Source organism: Micromys minutus, assembly GCF_963924665.1.
Source record: "Micromys minutus genome assembly, chromosome: 25".
Lineage (NCBI taxonomy): Eukaryota > Metazoa > Chordata > Mammalia > Rodentia > Muridae > Micromys > Micromys minutus.
Window position 1 is genome coordinate 30777946 of NC_137960.1, and position 21670 is coordinate 30799615.

At 35.8% G+C, this 21670-nt stretch overlaps 1 protein-coding gene across 1 annotated transcript in view; it reads left to right on the top strand.

The window, feature by feature from the left end:
* The window catches only part of KPNA5 (karyopherin subunit alpha 5), a gene marked incomplete at its 3' end in the record, with an annotated part of 51128 nt that extends 31628 nt beyond the window's left edge, over positions 1-19500 (top strand). The window contains exons 11-13 of the mRNA XM_080937538.1: positions 7094-7221; positions 18816-18994; positions 19313-19500. Coding sequence (XP_080793664.1) covers positions 7094-7221; positions 18816-18994; positions 19313-19500 — 495 coding nt within the window. The remainder of the gene's footprint in view (positions 1-7093; positions 7222-18815; positions 18995-19312) is intronic.
* Between the last annotated feature and the right edge of the window lie 2170 nt (positions 19501-21670).

Genomic DNA, 21670 nt, shown 5'->3' on the forward strand with positions numbered 1-21670 from the left:
CATTTTCTGAGATCCTCCTCAATTTCTTTCTTTAGTGGTTTGAAGTTCTTGTCTTACAGGTCCTTCACTTGCTTAGTTAGAGTCACACCAAGGTATTTCATAGTTTTTGTAACGATTGTGAAGGGTACGTTTTCCCTAATATCTTTCTCCACATGTTTGTCCTTTGAGTACAGGAAGGCTACTGATTTGTTTGAGTTAATTTTGTATCCAGCCACTTTGCTGAACTTGTTTATCAGCTGTAGGAGTTCTCTGGTGGAATTTTTGGGGTCACTCAAGTACACTATCATGTCATCGGCAAAGAGTGATGTTTTTATCTCTTCCTTTCCGATTTGTATCCCCTTGATCTCCTTTTGCTGTCTAATTGCTCCAGCCAGGACTTCCAGTACTATGTTGAATAGGTAGGGGGAGAGTGGGTAGCCTTGTCGAGTCCCTGATTTTAGTGGGATTGCTTCAAGTTTCTCGCCATTAAGTTTGATGTTGGCTGTTGGTTTGCTGTATATTGCTTTTATTGTGTTTAAGTATGGGCCTTGGATTCCTGTTCTTTCCAGGACTTTTAACATGAAGGGGTGTTGGATTTTGTCAAATGCTTTCTCAGCATCTAGTGAGATGACCATGTGATTTTGGTCTTTGAGTTTGTTTATATGGTAGATTACATTGATGGATTTCCTTATGTTAAACCATCCCTGCATCCCAGGGATGAAGCCTACTTGGTCATGATGAATGATCGTTTTGATGTGTTCTTGGATTCGGTTTGCAAGGATTTTGTTGAGTATTTTTGTGTCAATGTTCATAAGTGAGATTTGTCTGAAGTTCTCTTTCCTTGTAGGGTCTTTGTGTGGTTTAGGTACGAGGGTTATTGTAGCCTCAAAAAATGAGTTGGGTAATATTCCATCTGATTCTATCTTTTGGAATAGTTTGGCGAGTATTGGTGTTATATCCTCAATAAAAGTCTGATAAAATTCTGCACTGAACCCGTCTGGACCTGGGCTTTTTTTGGTTGGGAGGCTTTTGATGACTTCTTCTATTTCTTTAGGTGTTATAGGGTTATTTAGATGGTTTACTTGGTCTTGGTTTAACTTTGAGACCTTGTATCTGTCTAGGAATTCATCCATTTCCTCCAGATTTTCCAATTTTGTGGAGTATAAGTTTTTGTAGTAGGATCTGATGATTTCTTGAATTTCCTCAGTTTCAGTTGTTATGTCCCCACTTTCCTTTCTGATTTTGTTAATTTGGATACTCTTTCTTTGCCTTCTAGTTAGTCTGGCTAGGGGTTTATCAATCTTGTTGATTTTCTCAAAGAACCAACTCTTGGTTTTGTTGATTTCTTCAATGGTTCTTTTTGTTTCTATTTGGTCTATTTCTGCCCTAATTTTGATTATTTCTTGCCGTCTACTCTTTTTGGGTATATCTGCTTCCTTTTGTTCTAGGGCTTTTAGCTGTGCTGTCAGGTTGCTGATGTGAGCTCTCTCCAGTTTCTTTTTGGAAGCACTTAGGGCTATGAGTTTTGCTCTCAATACTGCTTTCATTGCATCTCATAGGTTTGGGTATGTTGTGTTTTCGTTTTCGTTGAATTCTAGAAAATCCTTAATTCCTTTCTTTATTTCTTCTTTGACCCTGCTATCCTTTAACAGAGCATTGTTTAGTTTGCGTGTGAGCCATTGGTATTCTATTCAGGAAATTTTCTCCTGTGCCTATGTGTTCTAAGGTTTTCCCTATTTTCTCTTCTAATAATTTCAGGGTACCTGGTTTAATGTGGAGATCTTTGATCCACTTGCACTTGAGCTTTGTACAAGGAGATAAGAAAGGGTCTATTTTCATTCTTCTGCATGCTGAGTGCCAGTTGGACCAACACCATTTGTTGAATAGACTGTCCTTTTTCCATTGATTGTTTACAGCTCCTTTATAAAAAAATCAAATGACCATATATGTGAGGCCTCACTTTTGGATGTTTTATTTTACTACATTGAACCATGTGCCTATCTCTGTTCTAGTACCATGCAGTTTTCAGCACAGTTGCCTTGTAATATAGCTTGAGGTCAGGGATAGTGATTCCTGCAGATATTTTCTTGTTGTTGAGGATGGATTTCACCATTCTAGATCTTTTCTTATTCCAGATGAAATTGCACATCGTTCTTTTCAACTCCATGAAGTATTGGGATGGAATTTTGGTGGGGATTGCATTGAATCTGTAGATTGCTTTTGGTATGATGGCAATTTTTATAATGTTGATCCTTTTAATCTATGAGCATGGGAGATCTTTTCGTTTTCTGAGATCTTCTGCGATTTCCTTCTTTAGAGATTTGAAGTTCTTGTCTTACAGGTCCTTCACTTGCTTAGTTAGAGTCACAACAGGGTATTTTATATTGTTTGTGACTATTGTGAAGGGTATCATTTCCCTAATTTCTCTCTCCGCATGTTTGTCCTTCGAGTAGAGGAAGGCTACTGATTTGTTTGAGTTAAATTTATATCCAGCCACTTTTCTGAACTTGTTGATTAGCTGTAGAAGTTCTCTGTTGGAATTTTTGGGGTCACTTACATACACTATCTTGTCATCTGCAAACAGTGAGGTTTTTACTTCTTTTTTTTCCAATTTGTATCCCTTTGATTTTTTTTTGCTGTCTATTTGCTCCGGCCAGGACTTCCAGTACTATGTTGAATAGGTAGGGTGAGAGTGGGCAGCCTTGTCGAGTCCCTGCTTTTAGTGGGATTGCGTCAAGTTTTCCACCGTTAAGTTTGATGTTGGCTGTTGGTTTGTTGTATATTGCTTTTATTTTGTTTAGGTATGGGCCTTGGATTCCTGTTCTTTCCAGTACTTTTAACATGAAGGGGTGTTGAATTTTATCCAATGCTTTCTCAGCATCTAGTGAGATGACTGTGTGGTTTTTTTTCTTTGAGTTTTTTTATACAATGGATTAAGTTATTGGATTTCTGTATATTAAACCTTCCCTGCATCCCATGGATGAAGCCTACTTAATCATGGTGAATGATCATTTTGAAGTGTTCTTGGATTTGATTCAATTAGCAAGAATTTTGTTGAGTATTTTTGCATCTGACTTTCTCTTTCCTTGTAGATCTGACTTTCTCTTTCCTTGTAGGGTCTTTGTGTGGTTTTGAACCAAGGGTAATTGTGGCCTCAAAAAATGAGTCAGGTAGTGTTCCATCTGACTCTATTTTGTGGAATAGTTTGGAGAGTATTGGTATTAAGTCATCAATAAATGTCTGATAGAATTATGCTCTGAACCTATCTGGACCTGGGATTTTTTTGGTTGGTAGGCTTTTGATGACTCCTTCTATTTCTTTAGGTGTTATGGGATTAATTAGATGGTTTACCTGGTCCTGCTTTAACTTTAGTATCTGGTATCTGTCTAGGAAATCATTCATTTCCTCCAGATTTTCCAGCTTTGTTGCGTATAGGTTTTTGTAGTAGGATCTGATGATTTCTTGGATTTCTTCAGTTTCAGTTGTTTTGTCTCCACTTTCTTTTCTGATTTTGTTAATTTGCATACCCTCTCTTTGCCCTCTAGTTAGTCTGGCTAAGGGTTTATCAATCTTGTTAATTTTCTCAAAGAACCAACTCTTGGTTTTGTTGATTCCTTGAATAGTTCTTTGTGTTCCTGTTTGGTCAGTTACTGCTCTGAGTTTGATTATTTCTTGCAGTCTACTCCCTCGGGTGTATCTGCTTCCATTTGTTCTAGAGCTTTCAACTGTGTTGTCAAGTTGCTAGTGTATGCTCTTTCCAGTTTCTTTTTGAAGCACTGAAGAGCTATGAGTTTTCCTCTTAGTACTGCTTTCATTGCATCCCATAGGTTTGGGTATGTTGTGTTTTCATTTTCATTAAATTCTATAAAATCCTTAATTTCTTTCTTTATTTCTTCTTTGACCATGCTATCATTTAATAGAGCATTGTTTAGGTTCCATGTGTGTATGGGCTTTTTGTTGTCTTTGTTGTTATTAATGACCAGCCTTTGTCCATGGTGATCTGAAAGGATGCATGGGAGTATTTCAATCTTTTTATATCTATTTAGGTTTGTTTTGTGATTGAATATATGGTCAGTTTTGGAGAAGGTGCCCAGAGGTGCTGAGAAGAAGGTGTATTCTTTTGTCTTAGGATGATATGTTCTGTAGATGTCTATATTCCAATTGGTTCATAACCTCTGCTAGTTTCACTGTGTCCTTGTTCAGTTTCTGCTTCCATGTTCTGTCCATTGATGAGAGTGGGGTGTTGATTTCTTCCACTGTTATTCTGTGGGGTGCAATGTAATTTTTGAGCTTTAGTAGGGTTTCTTTTATGAATATTGGTGCTTTTGTATTTGGAGCATATACGTTAAGGATTGAGAGTTAGTTGCTCCTGACAAATTTTCCCTCTAATGTGTAAAAAGTGTCCTTCCTTATCTTTTTTCTTAACTTTTGTTTGAAAATCTACTTTATTCGATATTAGAATGGCCACTCCAGCTTGCTTCTTGGGGCCATTTGCTTGGAAGTTTTTTTCCCAACCTTTTACTCTGCGATAGTGTCTGTCTTTGTCTCTGAGATGAGTTTTCTGTATGCAGCAAAGTGCTGGAATCTGTTTATGTATCCAGTCTGATAGCCTATGTCTTATTGTTGGGGAATTGAGTCTATTTATGTTAACAGATATTAAGGAATAGTGGTTGCTATTTCCTGCTATTTTTGCTTTCAGAGGTAGAATTGTGCTTGTGTGTCTTTCTTCTTTTGGTTTTCTTGCTTACATTTTTTTCCCCCTAGGATGTAGTTTTCTTCCTTGTATTGGGTTTTCCACCTACAGTTCATTGTAGTGCTGGGTTTGTGGTCAGATATTGTGTAAATTTAGTTTTGTCCTGCAATATCTTGGTCTCTCCATCTATGGTCATTGAGAGTTTTTCTGGGTATAGCAGCTTGGGTTGACACTTGTGCTCTCTTAGGGTCTGCATGATGTCTGTCCAGGATCTTCTAGCTTTCAAGTCTCTGTTGAGAAGTCGGGTGTGATTCTGATTGATTTCCCTTTATATGTTACATGACCTTTTTTCCTTACTGCTTTTAATATTCTTTCTTTGCTTTGTGCACTTAGCATTTTGACTATTATGTGTCGGGAGGAATTTCATTTCTGATGCAACCTATTTGGAGTTCTGTAGGCTTCTTTTATGCTCATGGTCATCTCTTTCTTAAGGGTAGGGAAGTTTTCTTCTACAATTTTGTTGAAGATATTTACTGTTCCTCTTAGTTGATATACTTCGCCCTTTTCTATTCCTATCATCCTTAGGTTTGGTCTTCTCATTGTGTCCTGGATCTCCTGGACATTTTGGGTTAGGAGCTTTTTGGTTTTTGCATCTTCTCTGACTGTTTTGTCTATGTTTTCAATGTTGTCTTCGGCCCCCGAGATTCTCTCTTCCATCTCTTGTAGTCTATTGGAGATGCTTGCATCTGTGACTCTGATATCTTCTTTAGGTTTTCTACTTCTAGGTTTATCTCTTGTAGTGTTTTCTTTATTGTTTCCATTTCCACTTTAAATTTTTTCTTCCATTCCTTCATCTCTTTGGTTCTGTTTTCCTCTAGGTCTTTGAGTTCTTTGAGTGTTTTTCTTGTTTACTCTTTAAAAGCTTCTGAATCTTTTTGCTTTTCCTCCTGTTCTTGTTTAAGTATCTCTATCAACGTCTTGAGGTATGTATTTAGGTCTGAGTCTTCTTTTTATGGAGTGTTTGGCATTCCACTGTTTGCTGTGATGGGAGAGCTGGGTTCTGATGTTGCCAGGTTGTCTTGGTTTCTTTTGGGTAAACGCTTTCACTTTTGTCTTGCCATCTTGTTGTCTGTAATTATAAGTGGTCTTGTCAACGATTAGTTCCTGTCTCTGTCGTGTACCTGGCCTGTGTCCCTGGATCTCTGCTATTCCTCGTTGCAGATGGGCTGAGGGTTTTTTCTGCATCCAACAACCCTCCGGGTGGAAACGGTGTTCCTACAGCAGACTTCCTGCTCCCCTGAACCAATGGGGGAATTGTGAGGCTTTCCGCATGCTCGGCCCAGACCTTTCTGAGCCCGGCTACTCACAGTGCTGTCTCATTAGGCCTGTGTCCCTGGATCTCCATTGTTCCTAGTGGCAAATGGCCTGAGTACCTACCTGTTCTGTGCCCAAGGACCCTCCAGGTGGAAACTGAGTACCTAAGGCAGAGTTCCTGCTTCCCTGAACCAATGGGTGGGGGCACTTTCCGGGCTCTCGGCCCAGACCTCTCTGTGCCCGGGCTATTCGCAGCACAGTCTCACTATAGTCCGCAATAATATTTATAAAAATATCTTAAACATAAAGTTAGTCTTGAGTAATGGATGTTTCTGCTGAATATAGTACACACATCTGTAATCCAGCACTTGAGACTCTGACACAAGATAGTATTATAATTTTGAGGTCAGAATGGGATATTTAGGGATACCTCATCTGGGAAGAAGAATATATATTAAAAAGGTATTTTATCAGGTTTAAATTGAGAGCCTGAGGCAGGATGATGGTTTTTTGAGGCCAGAATGGGCCCTATGGAGAGACCCTGTGTAAGCAGGGGGTTTGCTCAGCTTCCAATGTTAGCAATTATCTTCCTGTTGGCTTTAAATGATTATTAGGATCTGTCAGTTTTCTTGAGCCAGAGAATACTTACCCATTTTGGTTAGTTGCTGGCTTATAGTGTATCACTTTAATATTTATATTTTACTGACAAATTCTCCATTCTTCGGAAAATTGTTTTTAAAAGCTCATGTCCTTTTACAAAAGAAAACAGGAAAAATGTGCTAACAGATTAAAGCTCTCCCATTTTAAGATTAAAACACAATTATCTGTATGTGTGTGCCTCTGTGACTTATGTAAAGCAGGAGAGCCGGTGCCTGTGGAGGCCAGGTTGCCAGATCCCTGGAACTGGAGGGGCAGGTGTCTGTGAACCACCTGATACGCATACTGTGAGCCAAACCCAGGTCCTCAGTGAAGAGCAACAATTGCTGCCGGCTGCTGGGTTATCCTCCACCCTGTAACCTGTTAAAGCTTCTGTGTTTCAGTGCTCCATGGGGCAGTCATTATGAAACAGCATTTGCACTAATTTTGCTGAATTAATTTTCTTTTTAGGCTGTAATAGATGCAAGTATTTTCCCTATTTTGATTGAAGTCCTCCAGAAAGCAGAATTTCGTACCAGAAAAGAAGCAGCCTGGGCTATAACCAATGCTACATCGGGAGGCACTCCAGAGCAAATAAGGTACATTCAGTTTCTAAGTACTGTCTTGTAAGTGTGAATTAGATAGTTTCAAATAAAACATACTTAATTTATTGGTGAAACTGCATTTTTATGTTTGTTTGATATGTATTAATATTAAATCACAGCATTTGGTGTATCTTCTTTTTGGTTTCTTTGATTATTTTTACTTTTGGGAAAATTAACCTCATCCTCTTTGGCATAGCTTAGAAATTCAAAGGGGAGCAATTTGTTGATTTTCAGGATATACTGTCATGAGCATTAGATTTTTTTAAAGCATTAAATTCACCAAATTAATTTTATTATATATAAATAACACAAAATCAGTGTGTTTAAAGTAAAATTAAAATTTACATTTGTTTAATGGTGTCTTTTCTTTATTGGCTGGTGTCTTGCCAGTACACAGCATAATGCTTTTATACACAACTTGTTCTTTTTCTTCTGTACTAGGTTTTATAATCTGTGCCTTTTATTAAGTCTATTACTGAGTCATAGTTAATGTGGCTTTCAGTAAGCCTTGGGCAAGTCCTGATATAGTTATCATCCTTCAGTAAAAGTTGTGATAGGATCAGTCTTTACAGATCACTTAACCTTTGTAGTCCAGTTTTTTACCCTTCTTTCCTTCCTTCCTTCCTTCCTTCCTTCCTTCCTTCTGTCCTTCCTTCCTTCCCTCCCTCCCTCCCTCCCTCCCTCCCTCCCTCCCTCCCTCCCTCTCTCCCTCTCTCCCTCCTTCCTTCCTTCCTTTTTTTCTTTCTTTTTTCTTCTTTTCTTTTTTGGTAAATGCAGTAACAGTATCTAAAGTGCAATGAGCATTTGATGTGCTCAACACAGTTTTTAATGAGCATTATATTCTCAGTTAAAATGAGATCCGGGCATCCTTTGTAATAGTAGATCTTTCCAAGTATTGATTCTGGTCTCCTTGTGTTATGCATCTTCCGATTCTTCAATTTCTATAGCAAAGATACACTTTGTATCTCAACTCCACTTGACTTCTTACATAATCTTCTCATTCTTAAGAATCCTGCGACAGAATAAAAGAATATATTTTCTTCTTAGCACCTCACAGTACCTTCTTCAAAATTGACCATATGGTTGGTCACAAATAGGGGTCAACTGATATAAGATAGAAATACTCCCATGTATCCCATCATATCATCCTGGACTAAGGTTAGTCTTCAATAACAACAAAACAACAAAAAGCCCACATACACATGGCATCTGAACAATTCTCTACTCAATGATAGTATGGTCAAGGAAGAAATAAAGAAATAAGGATATTTTTAGAATTTAAAGAAGATGACAGAACAATGTAGCCAAACTTACTGGATGCAATGAAAGCATAACTAAGAGGAAAACTCGTAGCTCTGATGCCTCCAAAAAGAAGCTAGAGAGAGCATAGACTAGCAGCTTGACAACCAAACAAAAAGCAGACATACCCAAGAGGAGTAGACAGCAGGAAATAATCAAACTCAGAGGAGAAATCAATCAAGTAGAAACAAAAAGTATACAAAGAATCAACAAAACCAGGAGCTGGTTCTTTGAAAAAAATCAACAAGATCAATAAACCCTTAGCAATACTAGAGGGCACAGACAGAGTGTCAAATTAACAAAATCAGAAATGAAAGAGAATACATAACAAAAATTGAGGAATTTCAAGAAATTATAAGAACCTATTACTAAAGCCTACACTCAACAAAATTAAAAAATCTGGAGGAAATGGACAAATTTCTAGACAGATTCTAGGTACCAAAGTTAAATCAGTATCAGATAAACCATCTAAACAGTCCCACAACACCTAAAGAAATAGAAGTAGTCATCAAAAGCCTCCCAAACAAAAAAAGCCCAGGACCAGATGGATTCAGTGTAGAATTCTATCAGACCTTCATAGAAGACCTAATACCAATACTCTCCAAACTATTCCTCAAAATAGAAACAGAAGGAACACTACCCAACTCGTTCTTCAAAGCCACAATGACTCTAATTTCTAAACCACACAAAGACCCTACAAGAAAAGAGAACTTCAGACCAATCTCCTTTATAAACATTGATGCAAAAATACTCAATGAAATTCTTGCAAACTGAATCCAAGAACACATCAAAACAATCATTCACCTTGATCAAATAGGCTTCATCCTAGGGATGCAGGGACGGGCAATATCTGAAAATCCATCTACACAATCCACCATAAACAAGCTCAAAGGAAAAAACCCACATAATCATCTCTTTAGATGCTGAGGAAGTTTGACAAAATTTAATACTCATTCATGTTAAAAGCCTTGGAAAGATCGGGAATTCAACTTTAACTGTACCTTATGTGTCTAGTGTTGGACTTTAATATCACTTTGCTTCAAATTATGAGGACTCCAATTTGATTTTAAAGCTTCCATTAAATGATGTTTTCTTTTTAATGTAGTTTACATCAGATGCTAAAGTCTTGCAATATCATATACCCATTAAAGCTATTGATTTTTTTCAAGTGTTTCTGCCTATATTGACCACCTATCATTTCATTCTAAGATGGTCCACAAAACAAAATGTTTTCCCATAATAGCAGAATGATTCCTGGTTGCTTTCTCAAGCTCCTAAAACTCTTCAAATTGCAGACAATTTCCCCCAGTCCACATACATAACATCAATTAATACTAGCCTCAAGTAGGATGTGTTCTATGTGTTCCACGCTTTTCCCTACTTCTTCTTCTAATAGTTTTAGTGTACCTGGTTTTATGTGGAGATCTTTGATCTACTTGGACTTGAGCTTTGTACAAGGAGATAAGAAAGAATAGATTTGCATTCTTCTGCATGCTGACTGCCAGTTAAGCCAACATCATTTGTTGAAGAGGCTGTCCTTTTTCCATTGAATGTTTTTGGCTCCTTTGTCAAAGATAAAGTAACCATATGTGTGAGGGTTCATTTCTGGGTCTTCAATTCTGTTCCATTGATCTACCTAGGTTTTTAGCACAGTTGCTTTGTAATATAGCTTGAGGTCAGGGATGGTGATTCCTGTAGAAGTTTTCTTGTTGTTGAGAAAAGATTTCTCTATATAAGTTTTTTTTTTTGTTATTCCAGATGCATTTGCAGATTGCTCTCTCCAACTCTATGAAGATTTGAGTTGGAATTTTGATGGGTATTGCTTTCAATCTGTAGATTGCTTTTGGTAAGATGGCCATTTTTACAATATTGATCCTTCCAATTCATGAGAATGGGAGATCTTTTTATCTTATGAGATCTTCTTCAGTTTCCTTTTTCAGAGATTTGAAGTTTTTGTCATACGGATCTTTCACTTGCTTAGTTAGGGTCACACCAAGGTGTTTCAATTGTTTGTGACTACTGTGAAAGGTATCTTTTCCCTAATTTTTTTCTTAGCATGTTTATCCTTTGAGTAGAGGAAAGCTACTGATTTGAGTTAATTTTATTTTATTTTATTTTATTTTATTTTATTTTATAAGTTCTAAGTTTTACTAACAGTAATTCAATTAAAAATGAAAGAACTAGTACTTAAATCAGACAATAGCACTTGAAAGACAAAAGAACATTAAAATACAGCTTTCATCTATAAAATTGGATGTCATCTATTACAGACACAAAAAATAACATCAACAATTTATATAACTTAGCATAATAATAAATAATAATAGAAATATTTTACACAAACTGATATAAAAGTATACCCTAGAACCAAATCATTAAAAGAGACAAAGGGAAATATTTTATATTTTTACCAGAATAAAATAAACTAGTCATAATAATTGTAGGGTTCAGTAAATCATTAATAGGAGTAATTCAACTAAATAGAGAATTGAAAAAGATACAAGAAACTTAAAGAAATATTCAATACATAGATAAAAATATTTCTGCTAAGATCAAATATTTGTGTTCTAAAACTACAAATAATTTATTAATCTACAAGGGTTATAGAGACAGTATTTTTTTTTTAAACTGTATTATAGAAAACAAAGTTAAAAGAAAAAATTTTTAAACATTTTAGCATAAATGTATACAAATACGATTGTTTCAGGGCTTGGCTTTTTTTTCTTCTTTTTTTTAAGGTTTGATACTCTGCATTAAGGTCTTACTAGTTACAATGAGCAAAAAGTACCTGTAAAACAGGGTGTAACCTGGAATTAGTCAATGTTTCCTTGGTGTGTAAGGATTGAGCATGACTTTTTTTTTTTTTGTTTGTTTGTTTTCTTTTCTTTTCTTTTTTTCTTGAACTTCACACAGTCTGTGAGTTGTTTCTGGGGCAGTCCGAGCCTCTGGGGTTAGCATCCCACTATCAGTGACTGCATATTATGTCTGTTCTTTTGTGACTGGGTTATCTCACTCAGGCTGATATTCTCTAGATGCAACCATTTTCTTAAGAATTTGGTTAAGTCTTGACAATGTGCTTAGCCTTACAGAAACTTTGCAATCTCATTATTGAGTTAATTTTATATCCAGCCACTTTACTGAATTCGTTTATCAGCTGTAAAAGTTCTCTGGTGGAATTGTTGGGGTCACTTAAATATACTCTTATATCATCTGCAAATAGTGATATTTTTACTTCTTCCTTTCCGATTTGTATCACTTTGACTTCCTTTTGTTGTCTTATTGTTCTGGCTAGGACTTCCAGTATTGTATTGAGTAGGTAGGGGGTCAGCAGGCAGCCTTGTGTAGTCCCAGATTTTAGTGGAATTCTTCAAGTTTCTTACCATTTAGTTTGATGTTGGCTACTGGTTTGTTGTATATTGTTTTTACTATGTTTAGGTATGGTCCTTTGATTTCTGCTCTTTCCAAGGCTTTTAACATGAAGGGGTGGTGAATTTTGTAAATACTTTCTCAGCATCTAATGAGATGATCATGTGGGGTTTTTTTTGTTTTGTTTGTTTATATGGTGGATTACTTTGATGGATTTCTGTATCTTGAACCATCCCTGCATCCCTGTGATGAAGTCTACTTGATCAAAGTGAATGATCGTTTTGATGTGTTCTTGGATTCAGTTTGCAAGAATTTCATTGAGTATTTTTGCATCAATGTTTATAAGGGAGATTGGTCTGAAGTTCTCTTTTCTTGTAGAGTCTTTGTGTGGTTTAGAAATTAGAGTCATTGTGGCTTTGAAGAACGAGTTAGGTAGTGTTCCTTCTGTTTCTATTTTGAGGAATAGTTTGGAGAGTATTGGTATTAGGTCTTCTATGAAGGTCTGGTAGACTTCTGCACTGAACCCATCTGGTCCTGGGCTTTTTTTGTTTGGGAGGCTTTTGATGACTACTTCTATTTCTTTAGGTGTTGTGGGACTGTTTAGATGGTTTATCTGATACTGATTTAACTTTGGTATCTGGTATTTGTCTATAAATTTGTCCATTTCCTCCAGATTTTCCAGTTTCGTTGAGTACATATTTACATTTTTGTATTAGGATCTGATAATTTCTTGAAATTCCTCAGTTTCTGTTGTTATGTCTCCTCTTCTATTTCTGATTTTGTTAATTTGGAAACTCTCTCTGTTCCCTCTAGTTAGTGTGCCTAAGAGTTTATCGATCTTGTTGATTTTTTTTTTTTTTCAAAGAACCAGGTCCTGGTTTTGTTGATTCTTTTTATGACTCACCCTGGGTTCAGGTGAAAACGTGCCTGTGTAGCTGTTCTGGGAACTCAGCCTTTTGTGGGCAGATCCTGAATCCTGAGTCCTGATGAAAGAACATCTATATATGTTCTTTAGAAAGTATATACATTTAGGTATATACATGGATGTTTCTGTATGTTTGTCTGTATGTATGCATGTCTCTCTGTGTGTATGTATGTATGTATCCCTCATGATTGCCCACATATCTTTTTAAAAGATTATTGTAAAATAAATCATTTGAAATTCTATTATGGTAATGGGTATTTTTCTTACTCATCTTTCTCCTTTGTAACTTATTTTGGTTATCTTCTTGTATAGCCTTTTTTTATTTTGATATTTTTATGCACCTTTCAAATGCTAACTACTTTACTGTTTTTTTTCTCTGAGCCCCCAATTCCATCCCCTATCCCCCTGCTTCTATGAGGATGCTCACCTACCCACCCGTCCCCTGCCTGTAATTCCCCTACACTAGGGCATTGAGCCTTTACATGTCCAAGGGCCTCTTCTCTCATTGATGTCAGATAAGATCATCCTCTGCTACATATGCACCTGGAGCCATAAGTCCCTTCATGTGTGCTCTTTTGCTGGTGTTTTAGTTCCTGTAAATTCTAAGGGGTCTGCAAACCTCTTCAGCCCCTTCAGTCTTTTCTATAATTTCTCCACTGGGGAACCCATGCTCAGTCCAGTGGTTTGCTGCTGGCATCCACCTCTGTATTTGTCAGGGTTTTGAAGAGCCTCTCAGAAGACAGCTATGTCAAGCTCCTGTCAGCAAGCATTTCTTGCCATTCACAACATTGTCTGGGTTTGGTGGCTGTACATGGGATGGATTCCCCAGGTGGGGCAGTCTCTGGATGGCCTTTCCTTCAGTCTCTGCTCCAAACTTTGTCTCCATATTTTCTCTTCTGAACGTTTTGTTACCCCTTCTAAGAAGTAATGAAGCATCCACACTTTGTTCTTCTTTCTCCTTAAGCTTCATGTCCTCTGTGCATTGTATCTTGGGTATTCCGAGGTTTTTGAGCTAATATCCACTTATCAGTGAGTGTATACCATGGCTAATCCTTTGTGATTGGGTTACCAAACTTGGAATGATATTTTCTAGTTCCATCCATTTGTAAATTTCATAAAGTCCTTGTTTTTAATAGCTGAGTTTTTAATACACAACTCCATTGGCAAAATGTACCACATTTTCGGTATTCATTTCTCTGTTGAAAGACATCTGGGTTCTTTACAGACTCTGGCTATTATCAGTGAGACTGCTGTGAACATAGTGGAGCATGTGCCCTTGTTATATGTTAGAGCATCGTTGGGTATACACCCAGGAGTGATATAGCTCAGTCCAATTTTCTGAGGAACCATTGCCAGACTGATTTCCAGAGTGGTTGTAGCAGCTTGCAAGCCCACCAACAATGGAGGAGTGTTCCTCTTTATCCACATCCTCACCAGCATCTGTTGTCATCTGAGTTTTTTGTCTTAGCCATTCCGAGTCTTGTGAGGTAAAATCTTATGGTCGTTTCATTTGCATTTTCATGATGACTAAGGACATGGAACATTTCTTAACATGCTCCTCAGCCATTTGATATTCCTCTCTTGAGAGTTCTTTGTTTAGCTCTGTCCCCCATTTTTAATTGGGTTATTTGATTCTCTGGAGTCTAACTTCTTGAGTTTTTTGTATATATTGGATATTAGCCCTCTATCAGATGTAAGATTGGTAAGGATCTTTTCCCAATCTGTTGGTTGCTGTTTTGTCCTAATGAATGTCTTCCAGAAGCTTTGCAATTTTAGCAAGTCTCATTTGTGGATTCTTGATAGCTTAGAGCATAAGCTATCTGTGATCTGTTCTGAAAAATTTTCACTGTAATCATGTGTTTGAGGTGCTTCTCCACTTTCTCCTCTATTAGTTTTAGTGCATCTGGTTTTCTGTGGAGGTCCTTAATCCATTTGGACTTGAGCTTTATACAAGGAGATAAGAATGAAATGATTTGTGTTCTACTTGCAGACCTCCAGTTGAACCAGGACCATTCACTGAAAATGCTCTTTTTTTCCCACTGGATATTTTTAGGTTCTTTGTCAAAGAACAAGTGACTATAGATGTGTGGGTTTTGTTTTGGGTCTTCAGTTCTTTTCCTTTCATCTACGGGCCTGAGTCTGTATCAATACCATGTAGATTTTATGACTATTGCTCTGTTGTCATGTTGTCAGGGATGGTGATTTGCCCAATACTTTTATTGCTGAGAATAGTTTTTGCTTTCATGGGTCTTTTGTTATTCCAAATGAATTTGCCAATGGCTTTTTCTAACTCTATGAAGAATTGAGTTAGAATTTTTGTGGGGATTACATTGAATCTGTAGACTGCTTTCATCAAAATGTCCATTTTTACTATATTGATTCTGTTAATCCATGAGCATGGTAGATCTTGTCATTTTCTGAGGTCTTCATTGATTTTTTTTTTTCAGAGTCTTGAAGTTGTTGTCATACAGATATTTCATTTCCTTGGTTAGAGTCACAGCAAGTTATTTTATATTTTTTGTGAGTATTGTTAAGTGTGTTGATTACCTAATTTTTTTCTCAGACTGATTATCCTTTGAATAAAGTTTGTTTGAGATAATTCTGTGTCCTCTCACTTTACTGAAGTTGTTTATCAGCTGTAGGAGTTTTCTGGTGGAATATTTGGGGTCACTTAAGTATACTATCATACCTTTTGCAAATAGTGATATTTTGACTTTTTCCCCCCAACTTTTATCCCTTTCACCTCTTTTTGTTGTCTAATTGCTCTTGCTAGGACTTCGAGTACTACATTGAATAGGTAGGGAGAAAGTATACAGCCTTGCTTAGTCCCTGATTTCAGTGGGATTGTTTAAAGTTTCTCACCATTTAGTTTGATGTTGGCAACTGGTTTGCTGTATATTGCTTTTAATATGTTTAAGTATGGGCCTAGAATTCCTGATCTTTTGAAGTCTTTTATCATGAAGGCGTATTGAATTTTTTAGATACTTTTTCAGCATTTAATAAAATGATCATTTGCTTTTTTTCATTGAGTTTGTTTATTTGGTGGATTATGTTGACGGATTTCCATATATTGAACAATCCCTACATCCCTGGGATAAAGCCTACTTGGACATGATGGATGATCATTTTGATGTGTTTTTGAATTCTTTGCAAGAATTTTATTGGGTATTTTTGCATCAATATTCATAAACAAAATTGGCCTGAAGGTCTCTTTTTTGTTGGGCCCTTGTGTGTTTTAAGTATCAGGATAATTGTGGCTTCATAGAACAAATTGGGCAGTGTTCCTTCTGTTTCTATTTTGTGGAATAGTTTGAAGAATATTGGTATTGGGCTTTTTTTTGAAATTCTGATTGAATTCTGCACTAAACCTGGTGCTGGGCTTTGTTTTTTCATTGGGAAACTTTTAATGACTGTTTCTGTTTCTTTAGGAGTTATGGGACTGTTTAGATGGTTTATGTGATCCTGATTTATCTTTGGCCCCTGGTATCTGTTTAGAAATTTGTCCATTTCATTCTCATTTGCCAGTTTTGTTTGGTATAGGCTTTTATAGTAGGATCTGATGTTTTGTTTTGTTTTGGTGGATTTTCTCAGCTTCTGTTATTAGGTCTACATTTTCATTTCTGATTTTGTTAATTGAATAATATCTCTCTGCTGTCTGCTTTGTCTGGCTAAGCGTTAATCTACCTTGTTGATTTTCTCCAAGAACCAGCTTCTGGTTTTATTGTTCTTTGTATAGTTCTTTTTGTTTCTATTTGGTTGATTTCAGTCATTTAGGGCCATCCTACTCCTGTTGGGTGTATCTGCTTCTTTTTGTTCTAGAGCTCTTAGGTGTCCTGTCAAGCCTCTAGTGTATGCTCTTTCCAGTTTCTTTTTGGAGGTACTGAGAACCATGAGTTTTCCTCTTAGCACTACTTTGTGTCCCATAATTTTGCTTATATTCTGTCTTCCTTTTCAATAAATTGTAAAAAGTCTATAATATCTTTATTTTTCTTTGACTAAATTATTATTTAGTAGAGCACTGTTCAGCTTCCATGTGTATGTGGCCTTTCTGTTGTTTTTATTGTAACTAAAGAACATTCTTAGTCCTTGGTGATCTCATAGGATGGATGGGATCATTTCAATCTACTTGTATCTGTTGAGGCCTGTTCTGTGATTGATTATATGGTCACTTTTGGAGAAGGTACCATGAGGTGCAGAGAAGAATGTATATTCTTTTGTTGTAGGATGAAATGTTCTATAGATATGTTAAATTCATTTGTTTCATAACTTCTGTTAGTTCACTGTATCTTTGTTTAGTTTCTGTTTCCATAATCTGTCCATTTACGGGTGTGGTGTGTTGAAGTCTTGTACTATTATTGTGTGTGTGCAACTTGTGCTTCAAGCTTTATTAACGTTTCTTTTATGAATGTGGGTGCTTTTGCATTTAGTTGTTCAGAATTGAGTTTATCTTGGTAGATTTTTTTCATTAACGAATATGAAGTGTCTTCGTTTATCTTTTTGATAACTTTTGGTTTAACCTCAATTTAATTTGATATTACACCAGTTACTGCAGCTTGTTTCTTGGGATCATTTGCTTGGGGGTTTTTTCAATCTTTTACTTTAAGCTAGTGTTTGTCTTTGTCATTGAGGTGCGTTTCCTTTATGTAGCAATGCTGGATCCTGTTTCGATATATAGTCAGTTAGTTTATGTCTTTTTATTGGGGAGTTGAATGCATTGATGTTAAGAGATATTAAGTAATAGTGATATTTGCTTCTTTTTATACTTGTTGTAAGAGGTAGAATTATGTAATGTATCGCCTTTTGTATTAGTTGAAAGATTACTTTCTTTTTCTAGGGTCTTTTTTTTATTGGAGTTTATGTTACTATGTCATTACTATGTCGTTTGGAAAGTTGTGTAAGTTTATATACATTCTTTTTCTAAGGTGTGAGTGTAGGTGTAGTCATGGGTGCCACAGTGCATATGTGGAAGACAGATAATGACACTGTGGGATTCATTTTTCTGTTGTGGGTTCCAAGAATGTACCCAGTGTCATCCTTGTCCAGCAGGTGCTGAGCCACCTGCACAGCATTCCTTTGTCAGAGGAGCAGAAACTTGTCTTAGATACTTTGTGTTGGAAAACTGAGGTAGACAATAGTTGTTCAAAGTTACATAACTAATTAAAAATGAAATTTTGATTTGAAACCATGCAGTCTGTCTTCATAGCCTTTTCTTTCCCTTTCTCACTCATATGAGCTTTATGTCAAGTGAGAAAAAAAGTCAATTTATATAAGCAGAAATGGGAAAGTAGGTAATAATAATGCACTAGAAAATTTATGGTATGTTCCTGTGAACAGTACTTAACATTTATTTATTAGGGTAGCCTGTTTTCTTGGTGATCTTTTGGAATTCTGAAAAATAATGTATGTTTTAGAGATTGTGTATGATTGCTATTTTAAGAAATCGTCCAAAATTTAATTTGGGTATTTTTTCCCCCTTTCCATTTGTAACTTTCAATCAAATAAACCAAGAGGGAGGGAGGAAGGAGATGGGGTAGGGGAGCATGCACTTAAAAAAGAGCAGGCAGAATCCACTATCTTAAGCCTTCTTTGCAAAGTCATCTAAGTGCTTGACTGCCTGTGTGTATACTTTGTAGTATTTTCAATTCCATTATTGCTAATTATGTGAAACTGGAGAAGCTTGACAGATTGTAGTGTAAATAAAACACTTCCTGAGTTTAAAACAGGCATGGTGACTCCAATCCCGAACAGTCAGAAGGGAGAGGCAGTCAAATATGTGAGTTCAAGCCATCCTGGGCTACATAGTGAGTTTCGGGCCCGTAAGGCCTAATTGCCTTTTGGACCTTAACCCCAAAAAAACAACAAAAAGTATGTGTCGAAACACTTTAATGATTGGTAATATAACATTTTATTCTGGTTTTGTGTTATAATATTCAACATATGTTATAATATAAAATATTAATATTTTATTAAATCCTCCCTCCTTTAAATTTTTGTGAAGGTATTTGGTAACCTTGGGCTGCATTAAACCACTTTGTGACCTTTTGACTGTCATGGACTCCAAAATAGTTCAAGTTGCTTTAAATGGACTTGAAAATATTTTACGTCTTGGAGAACAAGAATCTAAGCAGAATGGAGTGGGCATCAATCCATACTGTGCTCTCATTGAAGAAGCATATGGTAAGCAGGCTGTTGGAGGTTTGCAGTTATAGTTAATTCTTAATTATCTGCCATTGATGGCCTCTCCTCAACCTGTACCTCCACCCTTCCCCATTTTATAAGTTGTCTTCATTATAAAAGCTAGTCCCTAGTTCCCTATACTCATAATTCTTAATGAATAAGATATGTGTGAACTCATTGATTTGTACAAAAAATAAATGTAAAGAGGTGTCCCAGTGTTTGTGGAGTGAGTGGATGCTATTGGTTTGGTATTCTCATATAGTATATGCTGAAGCCCTAATAATAATTTGTTTCTTGTATGTGTTCTTTCTGTGATAGGCTTGGATAAAATAGAGTTTCTGCAAAGTCATGAAAACCAGGAAATTTACCAGAAGGCTTTTGATCTAATTGAACACTATTTTGGTGTTGAAGATGATGATTCTAGTATTGTACCTCAGGTGGATGAAAACCAGCAACAGTTTGTATTTCAGCAGCAGGAGGCACCAATGGAAGGGTTTCAACTCTGACAAGTGGTAGGGAAAATTACTGACAGAGACGAGTAACTTCTGATAGCTCTTCTACATGACCAGTACTGATAGAAAGGTTTTTATGCAATACAGGAAAGAGAAAATCAGATGCACTTTTAAAAGCAAATATGAAACAAAAGTTTTCATTCAGATACACTGTTTCTTTATAGATTTTCTGTTTGTTGGTTTGGTTATTTGTTTTGATGTAGCTGTATTTGTCTTCCATTTTAATTTTTTATGTATTTGTGAATATACATTATGCAAATGTTTTATTCGAACTTGAAAAGGAGAACTTGGTGAATATTAATTACATAATGGTTCTGAACATTTCAGGTGTTCTTAAAGTAGCAGTGCTGTGAATATGAATAGTTGCATTTTGTCAGAAAGACTGACAGTGCCCCATCTTTACTAAATCTACCTCTGTCTTGAAGCAGATGTAAGAACAGAAAGCTTCAGAAGCATGAAATCATGTAAGAGCTGAATTAGAGTGTGATAATCTTTATTACTTTGGATTATAAATCACTGTGCTGTAGGTTATATTTCACAAACAATTGCAACAGAAAACTTTAAAAGTTTTTATGAAATTTATGTATTGATAGATAAAATATAGCAGTTATGAAGAGAGAAGCTGTTCTTGTTAATCACAATACAAATCTATAAAATAATTGTCTGTGTTGCTCACATAAAATATTATTATTCTAGTATATCTTATATTTTATCCAGAGATGCTACCCACTTTGGAATAGTATTTATTTTCACTCTTTATTTTAAAGAAGATCATTACAAAGAGGTGATCATGAATCTAAAGTAGTGTTGTATACCTAAAACTTATTATTTCCTCTGATTTTTTCAGAAGATCTTGAAACATTTTGTTCTTTGTATAATAATGGACTAAAGTACTTAAATGGCAAAAGTATTCTGAAGAAATAACCTTGTTATGTAGTAAACACTGTTACATGCATTTAATGTTTCAACTAGATGAGTGATGCTGATGAAAACTGCTAAGGATTATGGAATGTGAAGTCTGTATTAGGAATCTGCATTTTAGGGATGTGCAGAGTCGTAGTGCTGCTGACTATGAACTGAGTGGTAGGTGACCTTTGCATCAGATTGGTCAGTCTCATATATGCTGTCTGAGTTAACAGCAAAGACTCTCTTGAAATATGAAAGTCTAAAGGTTTTGATAGAAAATTTATATTTATTTACATATGTGTATATTATTCTCATAGAACTGTGCTTGGTAGAATTTTCTAAGCAGATATGGTATTGTTGAACTCAATTTTTTATTTATAGTTATATACAGTTTATGTATATATTAAGTTATATACTTAAGAATACTTAAGTAAAACCTAAATTACAACTCTTGTAAGATGGGAACTAAAACAATTTTGATATGATTTATAGTTTATTCTGTAAAGAAAGATTCATTTATGATAGCATTTGTAATGTTTCTGCTGGGAATCAGAGGCATGTGATAGAAGGAAAGTGTATATAGGAGTACTGTTAAATAGTAGGACACTCTCTAAACTTTATATCATGAATCTAAGTTTTTGGCAAGACACTTAAAACCCACAACCATGAAATTTAGGTTTAACTTGTTTCTGTAGTGCTTCCTGCATCTGTCAGTCTTTTTATGGCATTAAGTAGAGGATTGTGTCTGCTCTTTTTATGATAATGGACGTTGTAGAGTTTAAGAACTTTCCTTCTTATGTTGTATACATTTAAAGAAACAGGGTACTGATATAAAAATTGTTGAGTTGATGGGTGAATTTATCAAATAAACACTTTTTTATGGTGCCATTGTTTCTAAGTATAAAATCACAGGGTATTTGACTGTTAGTAATCAATTGCTGATCAGCATAATTCAAAGTTAGCCAGCCAGTTGTGCCTGCTTTGAGGATGCAGTAGTCACTGCAGCAAGCCTCTCAGCCAAATCTTCCAAAAAGTAGTTCTTAACAGAAGAAAATATGTGTGTGTATACATATATATATATATAATATATACATATATACATATAATGTATATATTATATGTGTGTATATATGTGTATATGCATGCACATATATGTGGAGCTATGTGTGTGTGTATATATATATATATATATATATATATATATATATATATATACACACACACATATATATTCTTGAAGGCATATAGGATTTATGTC